Raw genomic sequence first — 25,230 nt, forward strand, 5'->3', positions numbered from 1 at the left:
ATTATGTTAAATGAAATCAGCTATTTTCATAAAATTTATTTAACGGAAAGAGTTCTGACTATAATCAAATCAATAAACTTTAATATACCTGGCTTTTATGGGGAAGTTCTGCGAAATGTCCTTCATTAATTTTATGGCATCATAAACTGGAGTGGACATTATTTGAGAAGCTGCTTGAAAACTAAGATCTGGAAGGAAAGGAATATCATTAAGGAATCTAGCGTAATGTTAGACCTTATCAGACATTTCCATGTAATTTAAATAACCCTTCTTGCCATATATCCATTAGAGACACATTAACAAACACTCAAATTTAGCATTATTCAAAAGTTTTAAATGAAATGGAAAGCTATCACTTACGTCCAATAAGGTAAGTTTTACACTTTTATGAATGAGTAATTGTTATTTAATACCTATATTTTGTTTTCCACAAATTACAGTGGAAAGAGATGTGAAAAAAGATATGAAAAGAAATGCTGACGCAGAGCTATCTTTTCTTAGGTTAAGTGAAACTGGCGACAAAAAGAAATAAGAGGAAAGAACAAAGAGCTCTGAAGAGCCAATTCTGGAAAGAACTTTAAGACCTAATGTGTTCATTAACTCAGTAAATATGAAACATTCACTTGCTTTTTCAACATTTTTTTACCTTTATACAACAATAAAAATAAAATCCTAAACTTCGTATGATTTTGCCTGAAATGATAGTTCTCTGGAAAGAAAAGTGCGTGTGGCTTACTGTAATCAGTCTCAAGTATGACAGAAGCAGTAATCTGCGTCTCATTACTTTGTCAAGAGTCAGAAATGATTTTCAAACTGAATTCTTCCATTACCTAATAGTGAAGCATTTTGTTTCTCTTTAACATCTCACCAGAATTGGAATCCTAGCTTGTCAAATACTAGTAAAATGACCAGTTTATCATAGCGAGACTAGTTTTGTTTCTACCTTTTCAGTGTACAGTGGCGAATCCAGTTGGAGTCAAAGCCTAGAAAAGATGTTCCCAGGGCAGCCTCCCATGGACTGGTAAAGTCTAGTAGACCAAGGTCCAAACTCCAGCTCTACATCACTTACCAGCTGAATAACTCTAAATAGAACTTCCTTAACCTACCTAAGAATGTTTCCACTCCCCAGCACTAGTGGAGCCAACAGTGCTCACTAAAATCTCCGAATTGCAAACACAATGGACTCTTTTCAGTCCTTATCTTACCAGGATCCTTCTGCCATAGGATCACTTCCTGACAAGAAAAAGTAAAACTTTCTATTCAACAAGTGGTGCTGGAAAAACTGGATGTCCACATGCAAAAGAATAAAACTGGACCCCTATTTTACACTATATACAAAAATCAACTCAAAATACTTTAAAGACTTGAACTTATGACCTGAAACCATAAAACTCCTAGAAGAAAACACAGGGGGGTAAGTTCCTTAGCACTGGTCTTGGCAGCGAATTTTTGGATTTGACATCAATAACAAAGACAACAAAAGGAAAAATAAACAAGTGGGACTATATCATACTAAAAAGTTTCTGCACAGCAAGGAAATCATCAGCAAAATGAAAAGGCAACCTATGTAATGGGGGAAAATATTTGCACATCATTATATCTGATAAGGGGTTACTATTCAAAATATACAAGTAACTCGTGTAAACTGCTACAGCCACAATTGAAAACATTACGGAGATTCCTCAAGACATTAAACAGAACTACCATATGATCCAGCAATCCCACTTCTGGGTATACATCCAAAGGAAATGAAATCAATATCTTGAGAGATACCTGCACTTTCATGTCCATTGAAGCGTTAGTCACAATACCCAAGGTATGTAAACTGCCTAAATCTCTGTGGACAAATGGATGGATAAAGAAACTGTGGTGTATATAAACACAATGGAATATTATTCAGCCTTAAAAAAGAAGGAAATCCTGCCATTTGCAACAATGTGGATGGACTGTGTGGGCATTATGCTAAGTAAAATAAGCCAGACAAGAAAAAAAAAAAAAAAAACACTGCACAGCATCACTTATACATGGAATCTAAAAAACGTCAAACTCATAGAAACAGAGAGTAGAAAAGTAGCTGCCAGAGGCTGAGGGTGGGAGAGACAGGGAAAGGCTAGTAAAAGGGTACAAACTTTCAGCTCTAAGACTGAATAAAATCGGAGGATTTAATGTGTAACATGGTGACTATAGTTGATAACATTGTATTATATAATTGAAATGTACTAAAAGAGTAGAACTTAAATGTTCTAACCTCAAAAAAAGTACCTGATACATAAGTAGGTGCTCAATATTGACGAATGAATGGGTGAATGAACAGTGAACTTACAAATAAGATCCTTTATGTGTCTTCTTATTCTATTGCTATTAAAGGCAATTTTAAGTAACAATTTTTAACTGGTGTGTATATATTTATGCATTTTTAGATAAGAAAACTTGAAGTCATTACTTATATGATTGATATAACTTATAAAAGAGTATTTCTTGTTTTGTTTTGTTTATGTATCTTTTTAAATTGAAGTAGAGTTGATTTACAGTGTTGTGCCATCTCTGCTGTACAGCAAAGTGACTCAGGTACCCACATAGGTACATCCTTTTTTTGGTATTCTTTTCCATTACGGTTTATCACAAGATAGTGAATATAGTTCCCTGTGCTATACAGTAGGACCTTGTTGCTTATCCACTCTAAATGGAATAGTTTGCACCCACCAACCCCAAACTCCCATTCCATCTCTCTTCCCCCACCCTTGGCAACCACAAGTCTGATCTCTGTCTGTGAGTCTGCTTCTATTTTGTAGATCAGTTCATTTGTGCCATACTTTAGATTCCACATACAAGGGATATCATTTGGTATTTGTCTTTCTGTTTCTGACTTACTTAGTATGATAATCTCCAGTTGCATCCATGTTGCTGCAAATGGCATTATTTCATTCTTTTTTATGGCTGAGTAGTATCCCATTGTATACCTGTACCACATCTTCTTTATCCATTCATCTGTCAGTGGACATTTAGGTTGTTTCCACGTTTTGGCTATTGTGAATAGTGCTGCCGTGAACACAGGGGTGCATGTATCTTTTCGAATTACAATCTTGTCCGGGTATATGCCCAGGAGTGGGATTGCTGGATCATATGGCAATTCTATTTTTAGGTTTCTGGAACCTCCATACTGCTTTCCATAGTGTCTGCACCAACTTACATTCCCACCAACAGTGTAGGAGGGTTCCCCTTTTCTCCACACCCTCTCCAGCATTTGTTACTTTTAGACTTTTTGATGATGGCCATTCTGACCAGTGGGAGGTGGTATCTCACTGTAGTTTTGATTTGCATTTCAAAAGAGTATTTCTTTTGAGGATAGTATATGATGAAAGACCTTTCCTGAGAGTATTTGGCTGCATGATGTTATACTTATAAAACAGTACAACATAGAGGTAAAGAAAGAATTTAGGCTCTAAAATGAGAGAGACCTGCTGATTTTAGGTATCGCTGATTTGTGCTTTATGAGACTGGTGACCTCGGACTAATTATTTTGTGTGTATGTTTCTCAGTTTCCTCATCTGTAAAAGCAGGATATCTATCAATACCCCATGAGTTTTTTAAAAAATTAATTAGGATGATGCATATAAAGAGCCCAATACTGTGCCAGACAAATAGTATTAGCTAATATTTTTATCACCGCCAATCACCATCATCATCACGACCATGGACAACTATATTTTACTCAGGTCTGATAGCATAACTAGTCTTTTAAAACTTTTTACAACATGAATGGAATTTTGCTTCACATATGCTGTTCAAAAGCCCCTGAAAATTCACTCATGAAATCAGAGAAACTGTAAATAACAAGTAAATGAATATAATATTAGCATAGTCTATTAACATCTTTTGCTTTTTTCTAAACTATTCCCTACCTAGATGACTCATAAATTATTTAAGTCCTTCACTTTGCCTCTGAAATCCAGATTCCCATATTTAACTGTTTTTCTGGTTTTACCACTTGGATACTTCAAAAGCAGCACGTTCAATAACAAATTTGTGATATTCCCACCCATCTTTGCCCAAATCTGGTCCTCTTTAGTCTTCTCTTTCCAGAAAATCCACCACTGTCCATCCAGCTGGGTAAACCATGAATCCAGCAGTTGTTCCTGATATCTCCTCTCCCTCACACTCCATTTGCAGCCCCCTGAAAGGGTCTTTGATATTCTCCCTAAATAACCCACCCTCAAATTTATTCTAGTCCTTCCTCAGATCTCAATTCAATCACCACTTCTTGAGGAACCCTCCCCTTTCTGTTACCCCTTCCTTGCCCCCATCCCACCAGTCAGATCTTCCTGGTATATGCCCTTCTTCACCTTATGTCCCTTTACTTTGCAGCAATTGCAATGCTAATTTTTACATTGGTTTTTAAAGTTGTTTATGTTTGTCCAAGGTCCTTTGAATAAACGTGGTGTTTGCTTTAACTCTAATTTTATCTTCAGAATACAGCACTTTTTCAAAGTATCAGTTGGAACCCATTAGTTAGTAGTGAAATCACCTTAGTGGATAATGTGAAGGGTTTTTTTCTCAAATGAAATAGGGTAGAGTAAAAGAAAGTCTTGGGCTTCCCTAGTGGCACAGTGGTTAAGAATCCACCTGCCAATTCAGGAGACAAGGGTTCGAGCCCTGGTCCAGGAAGATCCCAAGTGCCGCAGAGCAACTAAGCCCGTGCACCCTAGAAGCCCGTGCTCTGCCAAGAGAAGCCACCGCAATGAGAAGCCCGCGCACTGCAGCGAAGAGTAGCCCCTGCTCGCCACAACCAGAGAAAGCCCGCGTGCAGCAACGAAGACCCAGCACAGCCAAAAATAAATAAATACATTTTTTAAAATAGTCTTACAGAATTAATAAAATGTGGTAAACATACATATCTATGCTAAAGCTTTCTTTTTAGTTTTAAGCATATCTGTGTATTCACACATTATACACTTGTGTATGGGTCTTGATGTAAAATATACTTCCTACTCCAGGTCTCAGCCAAAAATTATAAGACCATGGCTGTAGGGACATGACTGACTCCTAGTAGAAATTCAATAAACACTTGTTAAATCAATCAAAAAAGGAAAAGGTCCTGATCACTTACCCTCTCCTGAATCTATTTCCTTGGCTTCTTTAATGTGCTGCTTCTTCTAGCTCTCATCATTCCACTGTGTCTACTTTCCCCACGTGGACGAGCACGTGGACACTCCCTTGGGCACTGATTTGGGCACCCTACACTTTCAGTTAGCACCCCCCACCTTTAAAAAACCTCTATGCTAATATTTTCAACTTTTAAATCTTCTCCTTTTACTATAAGGACTTTATATTCACCCCACCACTGGACCTGGTCATCTGGATATGCCACCATCACTTTAAGTCTATCTTTTTTAATGCCAGTCTCATTATTTCTGGGCCCCGTATTCAACCCCCAAACCCACTTACATGTTTTATATTCTCTCTACTCAGGCTCCAAGCTGGAAATTTTAAATTCATCTTTGACTCTTTTCATCTCCTAAATATTTGCTAAATCTGGCCTTCCTCTCTATGCCTTTTACCACAGTCATAGTTCTATCTCTCGCTACACTAATTCAATGATGTCTTAACTAGATTTCCTGTTTCTAGTCCATTCAAATATACCTTCCACAGACATCAGTGAGGTTAATTACAAGGAAGCTAACTTTGCATGTTCTCTGTTTACCAGCCTTCAGAAGCACCCTATCACTTACAATTTTCTAAATTATGGGTCTCTGAAATTGACTGTGCTGACAGTTAAAAAGCTCTAAAAATATACTAAACCCCACTGAATTGTACTCTTTAAATGGGTGAACTGCATATCAAGTATATTTCAGTAAGTTGTTATATTAAAAAAAAGTCAATGAGATGTGATAAAAGGTATAGATTCCACAGAAAAGTGACATATTCCCATGACCCACTAAACATTACAAATAATAAAAAAGAAAATTACAAACTGAAAAGGAATTTTGGTTCATTCTCAACATTTGGTTCAGTCTCAAAATATCTGCTTATAGGATGTCAGTACGGGAGCTATTCTAAGTTCACAATGAAACATGCAATGGTCTGTTAAGATCAAAATTTTAAAGAGAAGAAAACTAAGATTTAGTTCTGATTTCTCCTGACTTACTAATCAGGATTTCTAATCAATGCTAAAGATTCTCTGAAATGTGATTTAATACCTGAGATGAATCTATAACTCGTGTACACTTTAAAAATGATTAGATGATATCAAATAACTGTACTTTATATAATTTTAAATCTTACAAACATAAAAATATGGTTTGCTTGATGAATAACCTTTTAACTAAATTTGTATTTCCACAGAAATAATGTATATTAGTCACATCCTTAGTAATTATTAGTGCCTATGAAATAATTTACATCACATTCTATAAAAGCCTATTTAACAAAACAGAGATAAGTTACCAATATGCTATGTTAATGTGGACTGAGATACTATACCTTGTAGTTCCCAGACTTTCAAAGGCATCATTTCGTTATTACTCTCAATCAGGTATTTTTGGAATGTTGTCAGATTATCTCTAAGATCTGAATATCTTTCTCTGTATTAGAATATTAAGTAATGTTAATTATCATCACCTACTACAAATTACTACTATACAAGCAGTATATTTTTGAAATTAACTTTTCAAAATATTTAGACACTAACTGTTCATCAAGATAATAATAAGTAGTGAGGCAGCTATATCCACAGAACTTAAAAAAAATGAGGGAGATATGCATGTCTACTTTTTTCAATGTATAAAACAAAACAAAAGGAAACAAAATCTGGAAGGATGTACTCTCATTTGTTAACATTACCTGTAAGGGATCCAAGTGTGAGGGCAGAATTATTAGTTTTTATGTTATACACTTTTTATTTAACATTTTATAAATTACAAGTCTTGCTTTTATAATTAAAAATGAAAACTATAAGGAAAGACATTAATGCTTCCTATACAATTTTAGAGTTTACTCTATTTCTGAAAAGTTCCATCTTTGAAACTTATAAAAAACTTAAATAAGATAATTCTGCCTAATTAAACATATCTAGGTATTTTTTAGAGAGTGCCAAATAATGCAGCATGATATTTTACTGTACATATAATAAAAACTATAATCTTTATTCTTCCATCTCTCATGAAATCAAAACACAGTACCATTTCATATTATTAGAATTGTTTTAAAAAAACTTTATGTAGCTATCAGCACAATTTATAAACAAATACATATTTTCAACAGTAAAGAGAAATAAATATTTTAAAATGTGAGATGAAAAATAAATACACAGAAATAGATTAATCTTATAGTTAACAATAATAAATGTACTACAATTTCATATCTTGCAATTTTATTACAATGTGGGACCACATTTTGGAAATGAATCAAGTCTGCTCTTACAGTGAGAAAGCAAAAGAACTTCTTTGAAAAGAAGTTCACTATGAATTAAATTAACCACTCCTTTCTCAATATTTCAAGTTACAGAGTAATACTAAGTTTATAAGAGCTGTTATATTGTTTTTCATGTTTAATCATAAGCTTAACAATAATTTTCACAGCTAAAATCATTTATGTAACTCAGGCAAAAACACATTATTCATACAATACCTCAAAGCAGAAGGTTCTTGCCTAAATCAATTAGTTGTGTAAAAACTAACTCTGAGTATTTCCTATCCAAAAAACTAATATCCCAGGGTTCCAAAGGCTTTCTGGAAGACATGCAATTTATTCCTATAAATAGTTACATTTAAAACAAAACAGGGCTTCCCTGGTGGGGCAGTGGTTGAGAGTCCGCCTACCAATGCAGGGGACATGGGTTCGTGCCCCGGTCTGGGAAGATCCCACAGCTGGGCCCGTGAGCCATGGCCGCTGAGCCTGCACGTCCAGAGCCTATGCTCCGCAACGGGAGAGGCCACAACGGTGAGAAGCCCGGTACCCACCCCCCCCCAAAAAAAAAAACAGAACTGTGGATTCTAAGATGCAAGACACAGCTGGAAATGGAATAAAAATGTTATCTACTAAATAAAAATCTTACTTAAATCCATTTTACAAGATGCATTAACTTTTTAAGGCCACTAGTATACAACTTGTCCAGTAAACCGTAGAAATATAACTCAGTCATCTGTATGAAGGAGCATAGTGTCCAAAAATGTTCCCCTCACTCTGTACAGTTATCTACTCACCAGGAGAACGGACCTAAGTGTCCTTTATAAATATCTGTAATACTAAATAAGAACTAAAGATATTAATAAAAATGGTTCTTTATTTTTAATTAATGTTGTCTTTATAATAGAATCATAAACTTTCCCTTCTTGTAAATAAGAGAAACGACATAAAACGACAACAATCCCCACCCATGAACATTCAGAGAGCACTCACCATCCTATTCCTTGTCCTCAATCAGTGATGCAGGAAAAAAAAAGGGGGACAGAACTTCAATTTTTTGAAAGGTTACTTATATGTGTATATGAAATTAATACCAGAAGTTAAAAGGTATTTAATATGGCAATACATGGCACAGAAATTTAGGGAAATAAATATTTTCTCTTCGAGACATGAAATTTTTTTCATGCTAAAAATCCAATATTAACTATGATTTTTGTAACCCATTAGATCTGTAAAAGATTCCATAAATTTTTGTTTTAGTTTTTAGCCAGAGATAACTCTGATCACTTTCAATTCCAGTATCTCTAACCACACTCATTATCCTGTGGAATTAGCGATTATTTTTCAATTTTGTGCTTTTCTGCATTAACCATGTGTTACTTCTGTAATAAAAACAATAGTATGTATATTTTTAAAATGTGAAACATATGCCAACCCAGAATATTGAATCAAGTCCTTTAAAAACAAATTTAAGAGTATAGTAATAGTTTCATTTCAATTCAGACTTACTTTAATTTCCCAAAGAGAAATCCTTGAACTTCATTTGTTTCTGTAATATCTTCTACACTAGTATTAGTCACAGCTATATTTTGGAAACAAAAGCAAAATGAAAATATTTCAGACTGGAAAATATGTAATAAAAAATTAGAAGAACTCAAAATAAAATCAAATTCCATTTGTCTTACCTTGTTTTTCTTTCATGGATCAGCTTAATGAGACATGAGTGTGCTCTCTTTTTAAACAAGCTTGATTATTAAATATTTAAAAACCATCATAAGTGCTCTATAGATCATGTTGTAGTCAAGTTCTATTTTATACCAGAATGATAAACCAAGGGGTGTGCAACGAACCCTGGGCTTAGCTCTTAAGCCAGCAAGAAATCCAAACCCTAACACATACAGGAGTTCTCACATTATTTCTCACACCTTTAGACATAATCAAAAAATCTTCAGAAAGACACCAAAACTCATGGCCTCAAAGAATAAGTATATATTTTATGTTCATTTCTCTTCGCCTCTCCTTTACTTACCAATAATTATAGCATACAGTGTGGTAAGTGGTATGTGTGAGGGTACTCTGGGATTCTAAGAATCTGTGACTGTAAGCAGTATGGGCTACACTCCATCAGAGCTCATCAAGTACACTTCTCCCTTCTTACTCGTCTGAGAGTCTGGACCTCTAGGACTGCAACTAAAAACACTGGGTGCTTTGATCCAGTCTTCCTTTCCCTCCCTTTCATTCATTCATCAGGCAAATATTTATCGACTGCCTTCTATGACGCCCGATGCCTGCCAGACAGACACCAGGAAGAGAGACGCAAAAGACACAAACCTCAGTTGGTGGAAAAGGAGACAAACAGACAATTTTAACAGACTGTTTAAAACTTTTTCAAAAGAAAGCACAAAATATGTGGAATATAGAAGAGGGAAAACCTTCCTCTGACAGAGCAGGAAGATGGACAGCCATCTCAGAGGTACTGACTGATATACATGATCCTTAAAAGATGAATAGGCCTTAGATGAATAAAAGAGGTGGGAAAAAGGAGGAAGGTTTCAGGCAGCAGGAACAGCATATGCTAAGGGATGAGAGTTCTCTACAGAGGTCACGAAGGCTGGGCAGGGAGCCACACATGGAGGCATCCAGGGAACCGAAAATTATTCTGTATAGTAGTTTAGTGTTACAGGACCACAGTGTACAAATGAGAGGGCTGAGGGACAGTGATTAGGCAGAAAGAGGCCAGAATGTGAAAAGCTTTCTCTGTTATGCTATATAGTACTTGAATTTATGAGGAGGTTACAGGGAACCAGTCCGGGATTTTAACTGGTGGAATCATAAAGTCAGATTTTCATCATAAGAAGTACAGTCAGAAAGCACTGTGGAGAACAAATGGATTATTCTATTTGGGGGATGAGGGGACTAGGGGTACTGAAGAGGTCAGTTAGAAGCCTGACACCCATATACAGAGGGGAAAAAAGAAGCGAGCTAAAGGAGTGGCAACTAGAATGGAGAGAAAATATATTCTGAATGTACGACAAAATTTAATGTGCAACTTGTAATACAGAAATACATGTGATCACATGACTTTTTAAAAAAAATTCTACAAGCCCAAGGATGGCTAGAAAATGCCTTATGTTACTACCATGACTGTTAAACAAGATACTACATTATAAAGCATTATAGAGCTATATACAAGCTATATGGAAATATATAAAATCTGGGCATTATTATTTCTACGATACTTTTTCAGTAACTCTTTAACCAGCAGGATTTTCAATCACAATAATACAGATGTTGATTTGTAGCACATTCAATAGGAGGGCTAGAGCTAAGCTGTGATCAGGGTAGGGCTGCCAGGACCAGATCTTGAATAGAAAAACAAAATTGTAGCAGAAGTAACATCTGAGACCATACAAACGAATGAATTAGAAACTCTTAACCAAGAATCAGGTACAAATACATTTCCAATGAGCCAGGTAACAAAAGATTTCCATAAGAATCTGAAAAGTTCTTCAGTGTTTTTAGGTCTCCAGAATCCTTCATCTAGAGCATACATTCAGTACACAGAACATAGACACTGGACTGGTAGATCACAAATCTACTTCATCTAACCAATCAACTCACAGCCCTCTCCATCTCACTTCAAAACAAAAACAAAAGCAAAAACACAAGACCATCATCCTAACTTCATTATATATAAATACTTCAGACCAAGACTTGTAAGGCAGTGCTACCAATGAGTTTTAGGTTTACTGAGATACTGATCCCCTTAGAGCCCCCCCACCCTTGCTCCCAGGGGGTGACTGGGCACATCATGGCCAGTCTGAGCTCCTGGGTCAGTCACCTCTAGCCATAAGCAGCCTCACCTATTGCTTCTACATACCCTACAGATACTATCAATTTTTATATGTTGCGGAAAATGGTTGGGAAGCCATTGAGTAAAAGCAAATGTGCTACTTCCACTTTTTGAAGTTTCTGAGAGCACAATAGTATGAAATGTATTTCTTTTAGTTTAAAGTTAAATTCCAACTAAGGAGGAACATGTCTACCCTGTCTCCAGCCTCAAATTAACGTGTGTAGGATTACAGTCATTTTCTTTTTTCAACTGAAGTGTATAAGCCTCCAAATTTTCATTCTACTCGAATACAGAGAATAAACTTACTTTTGCCTTGGGTATCATCCAACGCTTTGTATTCTGTACTCTTAATAGCTAGCTCCACACCATAGCCAGATAAGTACATTTTCTGTGAGGCTGGTTTCTGTTCAAACACATTTATTTAAAAAAAAAAAAAAAAGAGAGAGAGAGAGAGAAAATATTTAGTCAAACATCTGCTTTTGAATTCAGAATGACTGTGTATTAGGACATTAGGGTAAATTACTAATATTGAAGTAATCACTGTGAAATATAAGGGGGATATTTATACCCTCCCTAGACAGTCTATCAAGGAACTAGAATTTGGTTGATTACCACTTCTTTACTTTCTAAAATCCTTGTCATGACTCTGATGTTTTCATTACTTTACAATGAAAAAAAAATCTGATCTTTTTCTGTTATACCATGGTAACTTTGCCATCTTTCCCATGAATTAATTAACAGAGGATCCCATACAATCGAGTTTCAACAAAACTGTACTCTTTTGGGGGAACTACACAAGATTTGCTAAACCAGTAAATGCTATTCATTTGCTAGTTGTCTGCATGTAGGACATCCAGAGTGTCCCCAAAAGCAAATACTAGAAAGTAGAGGCAAAGGAAACAAAAAAGCTCAGTGCCTTGAACAACCTATAAGTGTTTCTTCATGTTTCTCAATGATTAAAATATACCAAATGCCACAAATTAATACCTATTCTTGCAGTGAGAGGTAACAATTTGCCTAAAACTGGGTTGTCTGAAGTATTTATGATCAGCATTTGGTAAGTTTTCTTTCACCTTTCCAAAAGTGCAAATATAAAACGTACTTCTAGAGACTACTCTGTGAAGGAAGAGAAGTCATCACATTTTTTCAAAAAAGTAAGCAACCTGGATGAATATATGTAATATTTTAGAAGATGTCTAAGGTTCTTTCTAGCTTCTAGACTGAAATTCTTATCAGTTGTGCTACAATCATGACCATTTGGCATATTCTTTCATGGGTTGGAAAACGCATTTAATCTAGCACTCAGCAAACTCCTGTGAAGATGTTATGTGTCTTTGCTTAACTAACATTTGCATGAGGGCAGTTTTGCAATTCTAAACATGACAGAGGAAGAGGCAGAGGACAAACAGAAAGAAAACCTCAATAGTGTACTACGGTTTTTAGTCTCTTCTTTCCTCCCTAAACTTCTGCCTCAGACTTCAAAATAAGTATACGACCATAGTGACTATTCCTGGACTGTTCTATTTCTAAATAAGATGATGTAAGAATTAGTTTCAGATATGCAGACAAGTGTTTAACATTGCTGCCCACACTAAAATTGAATTTGCTAATTTCTCAGGCACATGCTATAATGAAAGATAGCATGAGGACACTGGGTTGTTTATAATTATAGTAATCTGACAAAGTTGAAAATCTTTTAAAGAGTTTTCAATTTCATCCAGCTCAATTTAAAAATGTATTTTGACTATCCACTCAAAAGACAATCAGTTGGTGGCTAGGCAAACTGAACCTCTAAGTCCACATATCTTGTTATAGTTCATAAAAGAAATGCCATTTCACATAACCAATTTCCATGATCAGTTCTGGAATGTTACCAGCTCCTCAATAATAAAGATAAATGTTTACTAACTTCATATTTACTTTCTCCTTTTGAAAGGTATTGATATAAAATTTGAATTGTAGTTTAATAATTTTGGATTTGCAAACCAAAAATGCTCATAGGCTAAATCAACTGGTGAAAAAAAATCTTTCTTCATTATCCTATTTCTTCTTTCCCCACAAAAAAGCATCTGTTCAGAAGGTAGCACAGGGACTTCCCTGGTGGCGCAGTGGTTAAGAATCCGCCTGCCAATGCAGGGTACACGGATTCGAGCCCTGGTCTGGGAAGATCCCACATGCTGCGGAGCAACAAAGCCCGTGCACCACAACTACTGAGCCTGCACTCTAGAGCCCGCGTGCCACAACTACTGAAGGCTGCACGCCTAGAGGCCGCGCTCCGCAACAAGAGAAGCCACCGCAATGAGAAGCCCACGTACCAGCAATGAAAACCCAACACAACTAAAAAAAATCATAACAATAAATTTTTTTAAAAAGTAGCACAAATAAGTCTATTTTTATTAGGATTACATGCTGACTAGATTTACAGTATAACTATTTTGGATGTACAATATGTCATTAATTAAATAGAAGGCCATAATTTGATGCTACAAAGTACCCAGATAGCTGGTGAATATGCTTTCACAGAAGTATATTTAATGGTCACATTCTCCAAATAATAGCTTGGGACACTGATTCCCAATAGATGACTATACCATCCGGGGGCGGGGTGCATATTAAAACCACTTGGGGGACTTTTTTTAAAAAGATAAACATATACTTTGATCTCCCATTCCTTTTCTGATAATTGACATATAACACTGTATTAGTCTAAGGTGTCCAACATAATGATTTGATATCAAATCAAACCCTTGAACAGCATGGGTTTGAACTGCGTAGACTGCACTGGTCCACTTACACGTGGATTTTTTTCAATAGTAAATATTACACTATTGCATAACCCATGGCTGGTTGAATCTACATGTGCTGAACCGTGGATACAGAGGAATGGCGTATATACGGAGGACCAGCTATAAGCTATACAAAGATCTGCGAATGCGCAGAGTGTTGGAGCTCTTAACTTCCAAGTCGTTCAGGGTCAATTGTATTACGAAATGATTACCACAGTAAATTTAGTTAATGCCCATACCTCGCATAGCTACAGTTGTCTTTTTCTTATAATGAGAACTTTAAGATCCACTCTCTTAGCGACTTTCAAATATTCAATAGAGTACTGTTAAGTACAGTCGTCATGCTGTACATTACATCCCCAGAACTTATATCCAGATATATCTTACATCTGGAAATTTGTACCTTTTGACCACCTTCACCCATCAACCCTCCCCACCCCTCAATTTCAGCAACCACCGACCAGTTCTCTGTTTCTATGCATTTGGTTTTTTTCACATTCCATATATGAGATCATATGATATTTGCCTTTTTCTGTCTGACTTAGCATAATGCCCTCAAAGTCCTTCCATGTTGTTACAAATGGCAGGATTTCCTTCTTTTTTAAGGCCAAATAATATTTCATTGTGCATGTGTGTATATATACACACACACACCACATTTATCTATTCATCCATCTCTGGACACACAGGTTACTCCTATATAAGTAATGCTGCAACAAGTATGGGGGTGCAGATAGCTTTTCAAGATAGCGATTCCATTTCCTCGAGATATATACCATCAGTGGAATTGCTGTATCATATGCTAGTTCTATTTTTAACTTTTTGAGGAACCTCTATACTGTTTTCCAGAGAGGCTGTACCATTTTACATTCCCACCAACAGTGCACTAGGGTTTCCTTTTCTCCACATCCTTACCAATGCTTGTTAACTCTTGTCTTTTTGACATATGGCTATTCTAACAGGTGTGAGGTGGCATCTCACTGTGGTTTTGATTTGCATTTCCCTGACAGTTAGTGATGCTGAGCACCTTTTCATATACCTGGTGCTTATTTGCATGTCTTCTTTAGAAAAATGTTTATTCAGGTCCTTTGCCCACTTTTTAGTTGAACTGTTTCTTTTCATTTGCTCTTCAGTTGTATGAGTTCCTCTTGTATTTTGGATATTAACCCCTTATCATATATATGATTTGCAAATATTTCCTCAAATTTGGTAAGTTGCCTTTTCATTTTGTTGATGGTTTCCTTAGTTATGCAGAGGCTTTTATAGTTGGATGTAGTCCCACTTGTTTATTTTTGCTTCTATTGCCTTTGCTTTTAGGGTCAAATCCAAAAACTCACTGCCAAGACCAATGTCAAGAAGCTTTTCCCTTATGTTTTCTCTAGGTGTTTTATGGCTTCAGATTTTATGATTAAGTTATTAGTCCATTTTGACTTAATCTTTTTGAGTGCTATATGATAGGGGTCCAGTTTCATTTTTTTCATGTGGCTGTCAGTTTTCCCAACACCGTTTATTGAAGAGACTATCTATTCCCCATTGAGTATTCTTGGCTCCCTTGTTAAATATTAGTTGATCATATATGCATAGGTTTATTTCTCAGCTCTCTGTTCTGTTCCACTGCTCTATGTATCTGTTTTATGCCAATACCATACAGTCTTAATCACTACAGCTTTCTAATATAGTTTGAAATCAGGACATGTGATGCCTCCAGCTTCGTTCCTCTTTTTCAATATTGCTTTAAGTTTTAAAGCTACTACAATTAAAATAATGCTATATTTGTATAAAATTAGATATATTATTGGAACAGAATAGAGTCTAAAAACATATACGCCTATGAAAACTTGGCATATGATGGATTAGTATAAAGAGTTAACTGTCCAATGAATTATGTGGAGACCAATGAATTTCCATATGGAACTAAAATTATGTCTCTACCTTACAGCAAATTCAAATATATCCAGATGAATTAAAAAGCAAAACACAAAGAACAGCACTTTAATTCTCACAAGAAAATATAAGAAAATGTCTTTATGGCATCATGAAGGAAACCATTAAGGAAAAGTTGGATAAATTTGAGTACAACTGCAATTAATACTTGCACTAAATGAAATATGACGTATATATTTTTTATTACCAGGAGACCAGAAATACACAGAAGATGTTTGTAGAGTGTAGAAGACCGGTATTCAGAATATGTTTTTAAAAATCTAAATGGGGGAGGAAAGCCCCAAAGAATCCAACATAAAAACAGGCAAAAGATATGGATAGGCAATTAAGTATATCTGTAATGCTTTTATTACTTTAAACATTAAATTCATCATGACTATTTTGGGAAATGCAAATTAAAACACTCTTTCCATGTTCAGAATATAGAAGTAAAAAACAAAGTCATTCCTCTAATGGCCATTATATTTTAATGTGTGATGGTGAGAGTTTGGTTGTGTTTGTGTGTGTGTGTGTGTGTGTGTGTGTGTGTGTAGGTGTTAAAGAAATAAAATTAGAGACAGCACAGTAATAAGTGCTACGAAGTCATTAAAACAGAATAATGTGATAGAGTGTGACTGCAACGAGAGCTCTGGAGACGGGGATAACACAACACATTTGATCTGAAACTTGCATAAGTAAGTAATCAGCCTTTCAAACAAATAGGTTTGAGAGTATTTGCATACCAAGCTTAGCACTCTGAACTAATATATACTATCAAAACACCAAGTAAATTAGACCTCCTCATCATAATACATTTTCATTCAAAATAACTACATTCATGAATCCTAGCAGATATTACCCATGCTATTGTTATATGGTTTTGTTTTTTATCCAAGTTTTAAATCTGTTCCAAATATATTATAAAGGAAAGAAATATAAACATGATACTTCCAGAAAAGACACAGAATCTCAATATATTTTTCCACATAAAATTCACATGTGATAGTTCTGTCAGTTTAAAAAAATCTTTAAATAACTATTCTAGGGGAAATTATCATGTAAAATCTAGTAAAGAAATAATTATAAAATGTATTTTTTATAGCCAAAATAATCTTGGACAAAACAAACACGTACCTGAACATAATGCCGAAGAACATAAAGAATTTCCCCATTTTGAGCTTTTTCAGACAACACCGTGTGAAATTTACGAAATGCTCTGGTACCCATTTCTGCATAGAGGATAATCACTGGTAAGTTCTCTTTGTTTGCAGGAAATTTGTGGTCTCCTTTATACAGATAAGGTCTGGGCCTAAAATGAAAACAAAACACAAACAAGAACTGAAAGCAAAGCATATGAGAAACATATCGTGAAACTTTATAATTTTTACTTATCAAACCTATAGGAATGTATGTATATGCATTTGTGTGTGTGTCTGTGTGTATATATATATACACACAGACACATACATAAAATCACAGGAAAAGAATTTAGATTTCCTGTGGTGACTCTGTGAACAGAACTTCTGAATGACAGAAAAGACAAAAAATAAATTTGGTTAGCCCAACACTGAATATTAAAAATATTTTATTTTCAATCAATGTTTGCTATCTTTAAAAATAAAATATAGGGCCTCCCTGGTGGCGCAGTGGTTGAGAGTCCGCCTGCCGATGCAGGGGACACAGGTTCGCGCCCCGGTCCGGGAAGATCCCACGTGCCGCGGAGCGGCTGGGCCCGTGAGCCATGACCGCTGAGCCTGCGCGTCCGGAGCCTGTGCTCCGCAACGGGAGAGGCCACAACAGTGAGAGGCCCGCGTACCGAAAAAAAAATAAAAAATAAAATAAAATATAAATGGCAACATATTTTTTGATGAAATAAAATTTATATTTTCTTCAATTAGAGGAATATAACCTTTCATTATAGCTCACATTCCCTGAAAATGGGCTCCAAATCTTTAAAAAACAAAGGTACTATGTCATGCAAAGATTATCAGTTCTTATATGAATAACAACTCATTAAATCCCAAAGGATAATCAAACAAACAGAGCAGTCCTATGGTCTGGCCCTACCATCATAAACAGACTTTGACATCTTATTTTCCAGGCACTATGCAAGATTCTTTATACATATTAGTAAATTCTATCTTCACAATGAAATTAATATTAGTATTAAAGATAAATGTTTTCAAATGTTGGTAATTGGAAAGGCTGCTAATGCTATTAGATAAATCTTGAGGTTGAATATAAAAGAAAAAAATTAGAAGAAATGAAATAGATTTCCCAGAGACAAAGGTAAAGGTTAATATAACATTTGTTCATGAGTCTGTAATGGTGAGTGCCTTCTTTTTTTTTTTTTTTTTTTTTTTTCCCGGTACGCGGGCCTCTCACTGCTGTGGCCTCTCCCGCTGCGGAGCACAGGCTCCAGACGCGCAGGCCCAGCGGCCATGGCTCACGGGCCCAGCCACTCCGCGGCACGAACCCGTGTCCCCTGCATCGGCAGGCGGACTCTCAACCACTGCGCCACAAGGGAAGCCCTGGTGAGTGCCTTCTTATACCCTAAAACACATACCTTTCAAAGTCTGCTTTTTTAATTCATTCAGGAATCACATGGATACATCATAGGTAATAAAAAATTATACTACATGTATGGAGAATTACTCCGTAAGAGGGAAAACAGCTTTTAAAAATCGACTAGATTACATTTAAAAATAGGAAATTACATTTCTTGAATTGACTAAGATTATAAAGGGAAGTCATACAAATTAGCATTAGTGAAAATGTTAGAAATGGAGTATGAAACATAACCAGCTTTCTGAAGAAAAATTTTGAAATATGTACCAATTTTAAATGCATACACTTATTTACCTTGTGATTCTAGTTCTAGAAATTATCAAGATAACAGTATAACGATACATGTACATAAAAATATGTACATGGACGTTCAACTAGATATTGTTTATAATAGAGGAAAAATGTAAAATACCTTATATCTATCACAAGGGGTGGGATAATTAAATGTACTTGTTCATTTAATCACAGTATCATTCATTTGATAAATATCTGAGCATCTACTATGTGTCAGGCGGAAATACAACACTATATAAACGGGTCCTGCTCCACAATGACAAAGCATAGACCTATATTTATATTTATTTATATGCAAGAAATGTAGGGATGTATAATTCAGTGGGGGAAGGTTCTAAGACATCCTTTATAGTACAATCCCATGTAGGTTTTTTAAAAAAGAATATATCTGCATGTGAATATATGTATTTAAAAAGAAAAAAATGTACCAAACTTAGCAGAATTATGGGTCATTTTCCCTTTCTACTTTGTATTTTTTCTGAATTATTTGAATTTTTTAAATAATGACCACATATAATATTTTTAACTTTTAAAATGCAGCTTTTGTAAATCAACCATACTCCAATAAAATTTTTTTAAAAAGTAAAAATTTTTTTAAAATGCAGCTTTCCACTTTGGACAAAAAAAGGAGGGTAACACAGATTTGAAGTGGCCTTTGGAGAGCAGACCTTAATGCTACATTTCCCAGAATCTCCAATGATATTTTCAAAGACACAGAAAAAAACAAAAACTCTTAATGAAGCTGAAAACTAATAATAACGTTATACTATAATTTGGGAGTAAAACCCAGTAATTATAAAATCTATGCCGTTTAACTTAGAATCATAACTGATGTCTTCCTACTTAAAACATAATACACCTTACCACTTGAAATACAACAATGTACTAGACAAAAAGAAAGATAGCGTAATTCTTTTTCTCTCTACTTCCTGTTCCATGGTTCAAAGATCCATGGTCTGAATCTGCCCCAAACTTGACAGATATTACACTAAAATGTCATTTATTTATTTGGGAGAAAGTGACAGCAATCGTCACCGTCCTAAATGAGTATAACTTTCTCTCCTCCCCTGCCCCCAACAAGGAAATAAAAGGAGTTTTTTAGGAAATTGGGACAAGAATACCATAGAGTAAAGAAAGATAACTTTGATGCCCTAAATGTGTTATGATTAAAAGATAAAAAAACCCACATTCCTAACTCAACCAAAGGCAAAATAAGAAACAATATGAATGCAAATGGTAATACATTAGAACAAAAAAAAAGTATAATAAGTGTATCAGTTATTTCTTTAAAAAATATAAATCTAATCTGGAAAAACTGAAAGAAAATGAAAACTGAAGAAAACTTAGGAATGAGAAACATCTACGGAGAGGGAAAAAATTAAAATGTTCCTATTACTGTGTGTGTGTGTGTAAATACATTATTTGCTTAAATGAGAAAAAACAACCACCATGGACCAATGTTGATAGTGTGACATAAACCAAGGATTATGTGCATAAGGTTCACAAAAAAGAAAAAAAAAGATTAACACTACATACATACATATACACATATACATACACACATATACCACATGTATAACAACTGTGTGTGTGTGTGTGTACATATAAAAGACACTATATATATCTACGTATACCCATTTAGTTTCTGTCAGGTTAGGGAACTGATTTTACCCCGCTTACAAGCTAATAAGTTTGTCTTTTGTTGTTTCATGGATCCCGGCAGAAGACAAACTCTTAGGTCAAAAACAAAGAACTTTACTACTCCTGGCACATAAACAGCATGAGCATTATTTAGCATGTTTGCATCAGTTCCCTGTGGCCCCCGCATTCCACTAGGGTGGAAACGGACCCACAAGAATGCTACACAAGAATGCTTAGCTGTACGCGCCACAGCTAAGAAGCACTGAGTGCGGGGAGCCCCTCATCCTGTAAGAAGCAGGTCCCAGAGGCAGACATCAACTCATCCCTCAAAGTCACCTGCCGCACACAACCCTGAGAAATGGCCTGGGCACAGACCATTCAAGTCCTCACAGTCTTACCATACCCAGAAAGACACTCAGGGCTATGGCAGAATCCACCCCCCCCCAATAATAAGAAAGCAACCGCTACCCCCAATGAAAACATTCTGTGCCTGCTTTCTAGAAATACAAACATTTAATCCCAGAATGGCACGTGTCACTCCAGTTCCAAAATTGTTAAACTTGCACCTAGTAGCTGCAGCATCAACCCGGCTGCTCAGGAGATGGAAGTGTATATGTACGTTTGTATCATTAAGATTAAAAGAAGGCTGTCCAGCCCACATGTTCACACATGAATTTGGGGGAGGGAGGAATCTACGCTTAGGAGCTGCCACTGATGGGAGTCAGGCACAAGTCAGACCCAGGACTGGCCATGTTCACACAGCATGTAGAGGAATGACAAACCCCACAGCAGGCCAGACTGTCAGCCACAGCTGCTGGCCGACTCAGGCAGACTGTATGACTATTTGGACAGGCTGCTGTGCTGGATCCAGGATCAAAGAAAGCAATTTCTCCCCTTCCCACACCTTCAGAGCCTAAGGTCAGGTGCTAGACTTGCACTTCCACCTCAGTAGCCATGAAATCAATGTGTCCCATCCCAATACCTCCAATTTGACCTATTTTCGAATCATCCTCTATTTATACCCACACCTTTCATCTGGCAGAATCAGGTTCAAGTGAGACAAGAGCATTTTTAAGAAACTTACAAAGACCCATTATAGGCCCCCAGCTAGGCCCCTGTGGTCACTGTGGAAAGACTTGGTAAGCAGTGGACTCAACCAACTGGTTATCTTCATGATGTAGGACCACATCTTTCCAACTAAACAATCCAGGGGGATAGACCAAAATTTAAGTTTGAATTCTTCAAGCCCCTTCTGGCTGGGCTACCACACGGAGGCCATACCAACCAGGATGACCTGAGGCTGCTGTTGACCGAAGGAAAGATACATGACACCCAGCAACGGTCACGGTAGAATCCTGAACAAATCCATACAACCTCCTACCTCTTTCATCCTAACCATTTCACAGGAGATGGCCAAGAGATGGCATCTTTCCGAGCATGGTAACATCCAGAGATCAAACGGCCTTACTAAAGCCTATGGATCAGAGGGTGAGAGAGGTAGAGTCAAAACTTTTCGAATTTCTGAGGAGGCCATTCTAGTATGCTCAGAAACCAGATGCCTGTGGGTGGTAGAGAATGTGGAATGTTCAGTGAATGCTTTTGACTACTGATCTAGTGTTGCTGGCCTCTGTGAAATAAGGTGCGTAGCCGTCAGACTATAGATGATCTGGAAAGCCAGAAAAATAACAGTTTAGATCCAAGGGCTACAGTGGTGCGGCCAGAGTTGGCTGATTGGACTTAAGTAGCGAAACCATAACGTAAAGAAGTCTCGACAGGGATGAGGTACCAAAGGTAGCACCAAGAGCAGGGTCAAACATCTGACATAGTCAGTTTGCCAGAAGCAGGTGCTGGCCCAGTGCAATGCGGACGCCTTTACCACAAGACAAAGAAACCATCTCTGGGCAGAGGTCACAGCCCGGTATGCTGTGGTAGATCTTACATCAGAAGCATGTAGTCCTTTATCGTGCTCCTGTCTGTAATGGTGCATCTTCCACGCAGTGGTGGAGCCAGGTAGCAACAGCAGCAATTTGGATGCTGCAGTCTTGACATGCAGCTCGACTCCACTCAGACTCACTGGATAATGGGTGTGGACTGTGTGTATCTACAGAAGTAACCCAGACTGTCAGATGGGCAGGTGCAGCTTATTCTCACGGTGTACAGCCCCAAAGACTGGTGCCTCTAATCTGGTAGTCTTCAAGTGTCAGACCTCGAATTCTGCCCACTGAATGGACTGACCACATCTGCTTTTGGTTTCTCACAGCTGCAGCCTGGATGAACTGCAACAGCAGCCCTAAGTCACCACCAGACTGTAACTTAGCCGAGTGTATCAGTAACTTGATCCAGGCATTAAAGGAAACAATTGCGAACTGAGGGCCCCACTGAGTCAGAGATTTTACTTCAGGTAATGGAATGGGGCATTGGGTTTGTCCCAAAGGGGAGCTGCTGCCACTTCATCATGTAACCCTAAGATCACACAAGGTTTAAGTAACTCTTGAATATACTATTTCCCCTTGACCAGAGAGGCTCACTGACTCCCTTCTACCCTGTTAGTCACTGAATCCTAGTTGACCTGTGCCAAAATGTAGACATCAGGTAGTAGAGTCACAAGACTGCCTGAGTCAGGTGTTCAGTTTCAACTAAAACTCAGCATTTTAAGTTTCTCTTTTTAAAAATGGGTGTACTTGATGGCTGAGTCGGGCAGGTGGCGACACTGTACTTGGAAACTACCTCTCTGGGCATTCAAGCAGCCATTCGGTCTGTAACTGAAGTTGTGATTCCCCCCCTTCTCCTCCTGGGATTCTATGTTGAGTCTGCTGGACCACCTGGGAGTAGACAGTAGATATGTAGTCTCCCAGTGAGAGTATCTCGCTTTAGAGTTCATCAACATTCAAAGTATATACACACACAATATCAACACCAGTTATAGATTTAGATGTGGGAGCCAAAACAATAAAAATAGAAGTACAATGAATTGGTCAAGAGATCATTTTAATTCCCTTTCCCATTATGAGCACCTTCCAAAGCCCACCAATTGAGTTTAGGTGCCTTTTCCGGTACGAACAAAGATCAAACATCCTGTGCGAGGAGCTACAGTAGCAGTTATCGGAAGAAGACTGCTGTCATCCAGCCAGGAGCACAGGGAGTGCAGAATGGCGGAAGAGAGGGGGGCAGTAGCAAAGAAATCCAAGTGTTGAGCTTTTGTCTCCCCAACCCAGGGGGCCTTTGTCCTTCCTCTTTCAGAAAGCCATGCGCCTGTCAACATCCCACTCTTGTTTCTAAAACCGTCAAGAACTAGAAAAGGTCTAAGGCTTGGTTTTAGCCTACTTACAAAGTAGTAAGTTAGGCTTTTGTCATTTTATGGATTCTGGCAGAAGGCCTGAGACTCCCGGGTCAAAGAGAAAGGACTTTTATTGCTCAAAGCATAGCAAGCAGCATTATACTTGCTCCCCAAGTTCCACAAGGCGGGCTGTGGGACAAAATATGGAGCTAAATGGATACTACACAGTGGGTGTACGTTGCAGCTGAGGATCACTGTACTTGGGGAACCAGTTTTATAACAAGCAGTAAACAAGTTCGTTCTTCTCTCCAGAAGGAAACGTTACCTAGTTCCTCAAGGTTGCTCACTACAAACACAACCCTGAGAAATGGTTCAGGTATACAGCAGGTCAGGTCTTGCATTTTTTACTGGTCAGACCAGGCAAGAGAACATGCAAGGACTCACGGCATCCATGGCAGGTTGCTCTCCCAAACGGCTTGATGTTAACCTTTTTTAAATCTTAATTTTAGATTAAATATCTAAATATTAAATATTTAACTTTAATATTAGTTTCTCTAAGAAAATTATAACATCAGACATCAGATGCCAGAAAACAGTAACAATAATAAACTTTAAAAGTTACCAGACTTCCCTGTTGGCGCAGTGGTTAAGAATCCACCTGCCAACACAGGGAACACGGGTTCGATCCCTGGTCCAGGAAGATCACAAATGCCGCGAAGCAACTAAGCCCGTGTGCCACAACTACTGAGCCTGTGCTCTAGAGCCTGCAAGCCACAACTACTGAGCCCACATGCCACAACTACTGAAGGCTGCGTGCCTAGGGCCCGTGCTCCGCAACAAGAGAAGCCACCGCACGGCAACGAAGAGTAGCCCCCACTCACCGCAACTACAGAAAGCCTGTGCACAGCAACGAACACCCAATGCAGCCAAAAATAAATAAATAAATAAAATTAAATTAAAAAATAAAGTTACCAAAGTTAACTGTAAAAAATGCACTAGGAAAAGAAAAACACATTAGGGCTGACAATTTCATAGTCTATTAATGCTTTAGAGAAATAGGTAATTGCTATGCTACACCAATTCTTACAGAATGACATGGCTGCCTAATTCACTATATGAAGCTAGAATAACATTAAAAAATGGCATAGTTTAAATAATAGCTAATCTCATTAAAGTAGAAAAATGAATCTTAATAAAGATATAAGCAATCTTACTTCAACAAAAATTAAGATAATCCCACACCATTAACAAATAGTTCTCCCTAGAAATGAAAAGGTGTAATAGTTTAAAATATATTACCATAATACACAGTACGTCCAAAGAGAAAAACTTCGAATTCATCTTAATAGATGCAAAACAACTGATAAAACAAGTTATTTCTGATTTTAAAAACACAGTAAATTATAAAACTTTAAAGTTTTAAAAGAAGGAATGAACAGAAAACATACTATGTTATCTGTTGAGAGATTCGACATAATAAACAT

The 25,230-nt window shown here is 36.9% G+C and overlaps 1 protein-coding gene across 1 annotated transcript in view; it reads right to left on the reverse strand.

The window, feature by feature from the left end:
• UGGT2 (UDP-glucose glycoprotein glucosyltransferase 2) overlaps positions 1 to 25,230 on the reverse strand; it is a 165,058-nt gene that overhangs the window by 125,740 nt on the left and 14,088 nt on the right. Inside the window, exons 5-9 of the mRNA XM_024755268.1 lie at positions 17,101 to 17,275; positions 11,564 to 11,660; positions 8,914 to 8,986; positions 6,481 to 6,581; positions 89 to 188 (exon numbers count right to left, since the gene is read on the reverse strand). Of these exons, the coding sequence (XP_024611036.1) occupies positions 89 to 188; positions 6,481 to 6,581; positions 8,914 to 8,986; positions 11,564 to 11,660; positions 17,101 to 17,275 (546 nt within the window). The remainder of the gene's footprint in view (positions 1 to 88; positions 189 to 6,480; positions 6,582 to 8,913; positions 8,987 to 11,563; positions 11,661 to 17,100; positions 17,276 to 25,230) is intronic.

Source organism: Neophocaena asiaeorientalis, unplaced genomic scaffold (genome assembly GCF_003031525.2).
Source record: "Neophocaena asiaeorientalis asiaeorientalis breed wild unplaced genomic scaffold, Neophocaena_asiaeorientalis_V1.1 scaffold141, whole genome shotgun sequence".
Taxonomy (NCBI): Eukaryota; Metazoa; Chordata; class Mammalia; order Artiodactyla; family Phocoenidae; genus Neophocaena; species Neophocaena asiaeorientalis.